At 42.0% G+C, this 10,480-nt stretch overlaps 1 protein-coding gene across 2 annotated transcripts in view; it reads left to right on the top strand.

Moving 5' to 3' along the window:
• The first annotated feature begins 9,962 nt into the window (after positions 1-9,962).
• TMEM222 (transmembrane protein 222) overlaps positions 9,963-10,480 on the top strand; it is a 39,139-nt gene continuing 38,621 nt past the window's right edge. Inside the window, exon 1 of one of the 2 annotated variants that reach the window (XM_075335917.1) lies at positions 9,963-10,243. In XM_075335917.1, coding sequence (XP_075192032.1) covers positions 10,122-10,243 — 122 coding nt within the window. In that variant the 5' untranslated portion in view covers positions 9,963-10,121. The remainder of the gene's footprint in view (positions 10,244-10,480) is intronic. The other variant, XM_075335918.1, reaches the window with a different exon arrangement.

Raw genomic sequence — 10,480 nt, 5'->3', positions numbered from 1 at the left:
ACAGGACATCGGAACAAAGTGAGCCATCTTGGAAAAGCGATCAACGACAACCCAGATGATGGAACAACCAGCGGACAAGGGTAGATCTGTGATAAAGTCCATGGCAATGTGTTGCCAAGGAACAGAAGGAATAGGCAAGGGTAGCAGGCGACCAGAGGGTAGCTGTTTAGGCGTCTTGTTGCGGTGAAAGGACCCACTCCTGTATCGTCAATGATTGGGGTTTCAAGATCCGCCAAAAGTCTTACATCCCCGAACATGTCACAAGTAGTGTTGAGCGGACCCGGACTGTAAACGTCCGGATCCACGCGGTTTCAGCGCTATCCCCGGGCCGGCCCCGGGCGCAGGATTCCGGCTGCATGATCCGGAATCGGCAATTAATATAAATGAAAAAAAAACAATAAATAAATGAGCGTTTCATACTTACCGAGACTCTGTCATAGTGGCACACTGCTTCCGGCTCGCGCTTTCACTTCCTGTACTGTGTGCACGCAATCACACAGCTTTCCGTGTTTTCCCCGCCCACCGGCTGTCCTCTCAGCTGTGATTGGTTCCTGGCTGCCGCGCCCCCCAGCCTGTGTCAGTCTCTGCCGTGCAGTCATCGCTTATCTCGGTCAGTACTACGCTGCATTCAGAGCGGGCAGCCGTGCTCTATGGCTGCTCACTCTGACATGTAGCAGAGCTGGATGTGTCTCCGCTGGATCTCGTGTGGATTGCGCTGGAGCTGGAGGGCTGTGGTGGGGTAATAAAGTGGTGAAGGAGGAGGCTGTGTTTGTAATTTATTCCAAATAAAGGATTTCTCTGTGTCTTGTTTATTTACTGTAATTTACAGGTTTGTGATGCGGGTATCTCACAGACGCCCGTGCGATCACAAACCTAGCGTTTAGTAGCAGCCGTGCGCTGTTATTAACCCCTGCTATTACCTTGATTGCCACCACCACCACCACAATTCATCACATAATCTATTGTCCTTTAGCTTAAAATACTTCTTCCACCGAAACTTTCTTACAAATAAATTCAGATCCACAATGAAGTCAAATACAGACATGTCACTTGTTGGAACAAAAGAGAGTCCCTTGCTTAATACCACCATTTCACAACTGCTGAGAGACCGTTTAGATAAAGTAATAATTTGGGAATTTACTCCTTGCCTTTTGTTTTGTGGCTCCTGAGAAAGTGTTGCCAATCTAAAAAAGACCCGTTATTAGGCACAGAAGGATAATATCGATCACCTCAAGAATTCGCTTTATAGAATCTCTTACCCCTCTGTTGATTACGTGTATTAGGATATTTTCCTTCAGAGTCAGAAACCTCTGTCTCAGTAGATGAGAGGTCTGACTCACGCTCCCTAGGTGTCGTCCTTTCAGCTGAAGTAAATTGTTAGATTTTATTATCCTTAAGGTCTTGCAGATCCCGTATAAATTGTTTGTTTCCTCTCTTTGATATGATACTGATATTTTTCCACTGTATTCTGCATAAGATTCTCTTTTGCTACAAAATCCATCTCTCCTTGAAAGGTTTTAATATGCTCTATTTGGTCTTTCAATTTTAGTATTTAGAGCTTCAAGGCAGAGTTTTTCTTCTGTTAGAAGTAACTTCATAAACCTAAGGGAGCCAGCAGTAGCTTTCTTTTCCTAAGCACTAATCAGCTGAGGAGTACGACACCTAGGTGCGGGTAACAGAGAAATACGCGGATATCTCAGCCATTGATGTAATTTTGAATTTGGTAACCCAAGATGTCTGTTCGTCCTTTAAAGCCTTACCTGATCAGTCTGGATTCTCACGGGAATCTGATGTTCATAACCTCATTACACAGAGCAATAATCTCACTAAATCTGAGATGAAAGCTCTTTGTACTTTGGAAAAGGACACCACAATTATTATAAAGCCCTCCGATAAGGGGAGCAATATGGTTGTGATGGATTCTCATGAATACCGTAAAATTTGTTTGGAAATTCTAAGGGATAATGCCACATACAAAAAGATTTTTGGTAATCCATTGGAATCTTCTAGGAATTTTTTGAAGAATTTGTTGAGTAAGGCAAAGGTTTATGGATTGGTTAGTAATGAGGAATTTTCCTTCTTGGTCCCTGATTTCCCGGTCATGTCCACATTCTACATCTTACCCAAGGTTCACAAGGGGGTTTCACCCCTGAGAGGTAGGCCTATTGTATTGGGTGTTGGTAGTATTGGACAGAATGTTGGTATATATTTAGATGAAATCCTTAATCCGTTTGTAACATCATTATCTTCTTACATCCGAGATAGTATGGATTTCATCAAGAGGATCAAGGGGGTCACAGTAGACTCAGGAACATTTCTGGCCAGTATTGATGTGGAAACATTATATTCTTCAATACCTCATGACCAGGGAATGAGGGCCATCGAGTATTTTTTATCAACAAGAGGCCAGCAGTTTGAAACCCACAAACAACTAATTCTCTCCTTGCTACACTTTGTTTTGCACAACAATTTTCTGATGTTTGACGGTTCTGTGTTATGATCCGGAACCATGGAAGATCACAATAGATCATTCGCAAAAAGGTGACAAGAGCATTGGCAACTAATCTGGCCGCCATCCCCTTACTAACCATCAACACTAGAAGTAGCTGAGGGGTGAACTAACATCCTATGCACCGCGAACCCAGCTGGAGAACTAGCTATCCTAAAGGAAGGAAGGATGAATAACTCTCTGCCTCAGAAATAAACCGCAAAGGTATAGCAAGCCCCCCACATTCAAAGACTATGGTAATATAGGAGAATACAATGCACAGATGGATGATAGGATTAGCAAAGGTGAGGCCCCTTTGACTAAATAGGAAAGGATAGGAAAGGATAGGAAAGGGGCTGATGGTGGCCAGAGAAAAACCCTACAAAAACCCAAATACCTGATAGTACAAAAAGGTCCTCAGATCGCACAATCTGCACTCTGTACTATATCAGGCGCTCTTGTCAAACCAATGAACAGGAAACGGGAACAATTACAAATTCAAGAAGCAACAAACACATAGACTTATAGGAGCAAAACTCCAAACATAGCTGCAGGGAGCTTCCCAGCAAAGCAACAGAGAGGGAAGATTCCTACATGCAAATAAACTGAAAACAACCACAATATTTGACAACCCAGATAAGAACAAAAGAACAAAAACAACATAAGAAAGAACCAAGCACTTATCTGGGGTAGATGTGGTCAGAAGCAAGATGAAAAGGCAGGTGAGCCACAGGACAATGATAGCCGGCTCAGACTGCCAGGAGGCCAAGGTTTAAATAGGCAGAGAGTTAGCAATGGAAATGCCCATTGCTCCAGCACACCTGGTCTCTGTCCAAACCATTCCTGGCCACAAGAGGAAGCCTCACAGCAGCAAAAGCATAACTGACATTCCCAACAGTTCTGTATACCACCAGCTCAGGGGCACAGCTATGGGAGCCCATGTGCTCCCTGTTATGCTAATTTGTTCCTGGGCTGGTGGGAGGACACCTGTGTGTTCTCCGAAACGATGTCCAACTACACCTGTATGATTGAAATATGGACACGTTTTATAGACAATGTCTTTCTGCTGTGGAAGGGCCTCCAGGATGAATTTTCAAACTTTGTTCAGGATCTAAATTGTAATTCCATAGGTTTAAGGTTTACTTATGTCATCTATCCAAAAGAATTATCTTTTTTAGACCTTTTGGTTTCAGTAGACCCCCAAGGTTGACTTCAGACGACTATTTTCAGGAAGGCCACTGCAACGAACGCTCTCCTGAACTGGAACAGTCACCATCCTTTTCCTCTCAGGCGTGGGATACACAAGGGTCAATACCTACGCCATAGATGGAACTGTTCCAGTCGTGATGAGTTTGTTGAAAAAGCGAAAGATCTGAGGGAACATTTTCATGAGAAAGGCTATTTGAACTTCATTCTGAGGGATGCCTATCACTACTCTCTCAAACAGGACCGAAATCAACTTCTCATTCCCAAACAAAGAAGTGAGGAGAGTTGTGAGAGAATAAGGTTTATCACTACCTTTACAAAGGGGGCTAATCAAATAAGATGGATACTTGAACATCACTGGGGGATCCTAAACATGAATAATGATATCGCGGATGTGATTAGTGGACAACTGTCTGTGACTTTTCGGAGAAACCGTTCTTTACGTGACCGTCTTACACATAGCCACTTTGTGGCTCCAGAAAAATCAATAACCTGGCTCCCAAATAAACCAATGAGGTGCTTTAAGTGTGGCTCATGTGTTGCCTGTGGGTACATTCAGACAGGCAAAACATATACAGGTACTGTCACTGGAGAATGCTTTAACATCAGAGATTTCATAAATTGCAGAACTAAAGGAATTGTATATTTGACTACCTGCCATTGCGGTAAACAATACATAGGAAAGACCATGAGGGATTTCGCTGACAAGTAGGCGAACATATGTGGGACATTATGAACGAGCGTGATACCCCTATTTCCAGGCACATGAATATACAGCATAATACCAACAAAGAAGCGATCTCCTCTATGGGGATACTTAAGGTAAAATCATCCCGGAGAGGGGGCAATTTGGATTGATTGCTCCTCCAGAAGGAGGCGAGGATGATTTTTAAATTACGGACATGTCGCCCGGAAGGCCTAAATGACCAGATAAATTTTAGTTGTTTCATATAAAATTCCCTAGCTGGGGAGGGTCGGGGGGGTATCTGTTCACTTCAGGTGTCCATTCAATTTTGCCATTAGACCAAGTTTTTCATTTCCTAGCCCTGTTTGTTTATGAATGAGCCAACTCCATATTGTTTGGGTACTTTACTGGTAGGCGGGGGGAATACATCAAATATTAAATTAAAACAAAGGGGGGTCTTATATATTTTGAGCGTGGTTATGAGTACCCCCCATTTGACGTTAATTAAATGATCATTGGATATTTTGATCATATGATCTAACTATTTTCATAATTCCCCTATATATGCAGTAGTATTTAATTTGTTACTGTATAGTGTTCTTTGGATGTTCTTTAATTAGGCATGACTGTTCATTATAGGTATATGTCTCATTTATACCTTGAATTCCTTGCTATAATTTTGTCAGTCTTTAATATATGTTAGATGTGTTTGAAATAAACTACATCATAATCCCCCACTGAGCATATTACTTTAAAATGTGATCTGATGTGTGATATTATTAATATCATAAGCCCTGTACTAAGTATGCTCATGTTTTGAACATTATAAAGTGATTTGTGCTGTGAATAAATACATAATGTTGTGCAGGCATAACTAGCCTATCGCGGGCGGCGCATGTGCACTGGATGTGTTCCACGGTGGAACGCGGAAGTACAATGGTGCTGGTCAGACCAGATGATTGGATTGCAGCTTGCGCGTGCACAGTAGATATGTGCGACCGCTCTCAGTGTTCTGTATTAGTGAACGCTGGCCTGCGCATGCGCAGTACGATGGATATGCGGTTTTCGATTACGGGGGCTGCTGGAACATGTGGCACCGATTACCAACAGCGCGGGATTTTCGAGAGGTATTGAAGTCCTGCGTCCAACAGTATACAGCGTCCCACTGGCCATTAGCACACATGCTGAAATTTTGCTGTTTGTGAGCACATATGCCAAAAGCGTGCTGTGTGTTTGTAAATACCTGCCATTGCAGGTTGTACGTCCCAGTTCTCCCCTGATGAACTCTCTGATTATTTGGAGAGGGAAACGCGTTGGGAGGGGTTAATTTTCACTGGGGTAGCCTGCTTGATTTGGGTGCTGCCCTTGTAAAGGCGGAAGTTAATGTATGGGCACGACAGGGGTTACTTTGTACTGATGTGGTATCTCCTTGTTTATGTCGGCTCTCTTTCGCCAGTGTATCCGGTGGTGTGTGATCTACTCAGGGAGAAGAATCGGGTGAGATCAATCTGCACTGCACTTTATATTATGTATCGTCTGATTTTAGACAGTATTAAAAGTTAGTTATAAAGCAAGGATTAAAATATAACAATTTCTATCAGGATTTGGGCTTCATATCATGCATGCTTAGCAGGAATTGCTTTCTTGCATGTTCATTCCCCACCTAAGAAGCTCATGGAATAAAATATACACCTTTTTTTTGGGGATTTGTGGACATTTCCCTTTTATCTACATATATTCCATGTTCATTTTCCACTTATCTAACACAGGGAATAAAATATACACCTGTTTATCAGGGATTTGTGGACATTTCCCTATTATCTACATACAGTATATTCCATGTTCAATCCCCACCCAAGAAGCTCAGGGAATAAAATATACACCTGTTTTTATGGGATTTGTGGACATTTCTCTATTATCTACATATATTCCATGTTCATTCCCCACCTAAGAAGCTCAGGGAATAAAACATACACTTGTTTGTGTGGTATATGTCAACATTTCCCTATTATCTTCATATATTCCATATTCATTCCCCACCTAAGAATCTCAGGGAATAAAATATACACCTGTTTTTATGGGATTTGTGGACATTTCCCTATTATGTGTCCACCGCCGTTAACTTGAGAACGGCGGCAGCTATAGGCATAGAATTGGTGTCTAGTTATAGTAAAGTAGCCATGCGCTACGCAATGAAACCACCTATAGCGCCACCTGGTGGAAAACAACGGAGTTAGCATTTTTATCTCGAAAATGGAACGAGATAGAGAAAAAAAGTGAATTAAAAAATTGTAGGGCATCATCAATTCAATACGAATCGACACCTTGCATACAGAAATGCTATGATATGAAACCCAAACCCCCCCAAAACATTGAATGCTGGTCACGCATATGGCGCTCATTTAACTTTGATGTTCAAAGTGGCCGCCGTCAGCTGCAATACACATCTGGACTCTGGACAGCATACTGTATCTTGCTGCACATTGTGCAATATGGTAGGTGACACATTTACACAAGCATCTGTGATACGTCGACGTAGGTCCTGCAATGTTGGTGGAGGGGGTCGCATACACCTACTGTTTGATGTGACCTCACAGAAAGAAGTCCAATGGGGTCAGGTCAGGTGAGCGTGGAGGCCACTCCACACAGCCACCATACACAATGACTTGTAGGAAGGTCTCCATGAGGTATCACTTCATGTCCGCAGCCTTGTGAGTTTTACACGTTCTTATCATAGCATTTCTGTATGCAAGGTGTCGATTCATTTTGAATTGATGATGCCCTACAACTTTGTAATTCACTTTTTTTCTCTATCTCGTTCTGTTTTCGAGATAAAAATGCTAACTCTGTTGTTTTCCACCAGGTGGCGCTATAGGTGGTTTCATTGCGTAGCGCATGGCTACTTTACTATACCTAGACACCACTTCTATGCCCATAGCTGCTGCCATTCTCAAGTTAATGGCAGTGGACAGGATATGGGTGGACACACTATATTCCATGTTCATTCCCCACCTAAGTGTATCAGTGGTGTGTGATCTACTTCGGGAGAAGAATCGGGTGCAATCAATCTGCACTGCGCTTTATATTATGCATCGTCTGATTTTAGACAGTATTAAAAGTTAGTTATAAAGCAAGGATTAAAATATAACGATTTCTATCAGGATTTGGGCTTCATATCATGCATGCTTAGCAGGAATTGCTTTCTTGCATGTTCATTCCCCACCTAAGAAGCTCAGGGAATAAAATATACACCTGTTTATATGGAATATGTGTGCATTTCCCTATTATCTACATATATCCCATATTCATTCCCCACCTAAGAAGCTCAGGAAATAAAACATACACTTGTTTGTGTGGTATATGTCAACATTTCCCTATTATCTTCATATATTCCATATTCATTCCCCACCTAAGAATCTCAGGGAATAAAATATACACCTGTTTTTATGGGATTTGTGGACATTTCCCTATTATGTGTCCACCGCCATTAACTTGAGAACGGCGGCAGCTAAAGGCATAGAATTGGTGTCTAGTTATAGTAAAGTAGCCATGCGCTACGCAATGAAACCACCTATAGCGCCACCTGGTGGAAAACAACGGAGTTAGCATTTTTATCTCGAAAATGGAACGAGATAGAGAAAAAAAGTGAATTAAAAAATTGTAGGGCATCATCAATTCAATACGAATTGACACCTTGCATACAGAAATGCTATGATATGAAACCCAAACCCCCCCAAAACATTGAATGCTGGTCACGCATATGGCGCTCATTTAACTTTGATGTTCAAAGTGGCCGCCGTCAGCTGCAATACACATCTGGACTCTGGACAGCATACTGTATCTTGCTGCACATTGTGCAATATGGTAGGTGACACATTTACACAAGCATCTGTGATTCGTCGACGTAGGTCCTGCAATGTTGGTGGAGGGGGTCGCATACACCTACTGTTTGATGTGACCTCACAGAAAGAAGTCCAATGGGGTCAGGTCAGGTGAGCGTGGAGGCCACTCCACACAGCCACCATACACAATGACTTGTAGGAAGGTCTCCATGAGGTATCACTTCATGTCCGCAGCCTTGTGAGTTTTACACGTTCTTATCATAGCATTTCTGTATGCAAGGTGTCGATTCATTTTGAATTGATGATGCCCTACAACTTTGTAATTCACTTTTTTTCTCTATCTCGTTCTGTTTTCGAGATAAAAATGCTAACTCTGTTGTTTTCCACCAGGTGGCGCTATAGGTGGTTTCATTGCGTAGCGCATGGCTACTTTACTATACCTAGACACCACTTCTATGCCCATAGCTGCTGCCATTCTCAAGTTAATGGCAGTGGACAGGATATGGGTGGACACACTATATTCCATGTTCATTCCCCACCTAAGTGTATCAGTGGTGTGTGATCTACTTCGGGAGAAGAATCGGGTGCAATCAATCTGCACTGCGCTTTATATTATGCATCGTCTGATTTTAGACAGTATTAAAAGTTAGTTATAAAGCAAGGATTAAAATATAACGATTTCTATCAGGATTTGGGCTTCATATCATGCATGCTTAGCAGGAATTGCTTTCTTGCATGTTCATTCCCCACCTAAGAAGCTCAGGGAATAAAATATACACCTGTTTATATGGAATATGTGTGCATTTCCCTATTATCTACATATATCCCATATTCATTCCCCACCTAAGAAGCTCAGGAAATAAAACATACACTTGTTTGTGTGGTATATGTCAACATTTCCCTATTATGTACATATATTCTATGTTCCTTCTCCACCTAACGTAGGGAATAAAATATACATGTTTTTATGGGATTTGTGGATATTTCCTTATTATCTACATATATTTAATGTTCATTCCCCACCTAAGAAGCTCATTGAATAAAATATACACTTGTTTATATGGGATATCTGTACATTTCCTTATTATCCACATATATTCTATGTTCATTCCGTCTAAGAAACCTATTATTCATCTATAATTTGGAACAAAGACGTTATTATGTTCATTCTTTTTGTTCATTCTTTTTAGTATGTCCCAACTGGGCCTAAACAACTGGAACAATTTTCGGCCATGAATCACATGTAAATCCCTATGGATCACTATGATCTCCATGTGGCTGGGACACTGTAGTGATGTAGCCACGTAATCTTGTGCGGAGCCTTAGTACTATGATCATATAGAATTTTTGGTATATGTATTGTGGAACAGATTCCCATTCAAAATGCAGATAATAAATCTTCTTAGTGATTTTTTTTCTCTAAACACAAAAATTGCAGCAGCACACAGCATTTCCACTGGAGCCATACATAGGTTTCTTCTGTCAGATTTACTACAAGAATTAGATCCCGTTCCGTCTGATGTTACATGCTTGTATATGCCCCAATTACTGGAAACAGTACGAAGACCAGGACATTTTATATTCATCATGACATCTTTGGAACAGAAAAGTAAACAAGCATCAGTCCGGAAGTGTCCGCAACTCGCCTGGAAATCCCAGAACTGTCCACCAGTGGGCGCTCTGCCCTCATGAAATAACCAAGTACGTGCTGTAAGATACGAGGGCATGGCGATGTGGCTATAGGAAAGGGATATGGAGAGAATGTCGTGAAGAAGCACCAGCACTGACTAAAGAGAGTCAAACAAAACACCTCTATAATGTGGCTAGCGATTGGAACATGGAGCAGGGCGGATGTGACGTCACGCCCGGTACATGAGGCCGAGGTAGAAGACTGGCACTGATGGCGGAAGTGGAGGTGTTGCTGCCCGTGATGGCGGAAGTGGCAGAGGAGAAAATGAAGCCAGATCCCGAGAGAAGTCGTTTTCCTCATTGTGTTGTATGGACCCCAATTCCAGTGCTGACGTAAGGAAGCGGCAGGGTTATGGTGTATAACATGGCTGGTGACTCCTAAGCCGCACATATATGTAGATGTGTATTACACCATGAGTGCATTATATTATTACTAGCTGTTGAATCCTTTCAACACCCGAGTGTTGATGATTTAGCATTGGGGTGGGACTTTTAGGTGCGATCTTCTTTATTAGCCCCCTGGCTGCTTTCCTCCCCTATCTTTACATTTTGCGCTGTGGCTGCCGCTAT

The sequence above is a fragment of the Anomaloglossus baeobatrachus genome, chromosome 2 (genome assembly GCF_048569485.1).
Source record: "Anomaloglossus baeobatrachus isolate aAnoBae1 chromosome 2, aAnoBae1.hap1, whole genome shotgun sequence".
In the NCBI taxonomy this organism is placed as follows: domain Eukaryota; kingdom Metazoa; phylum Chordata; class Amphibia; order Anura; family Aromobatidae; genus Anomaloglossus; species Anomaloglossus baeobatrachus.
The sequence above is the reverse complement of the archived record's forward strand: the minus strand, read 5'-3'. Positions and strand labels throughout refer to the sequence as shown.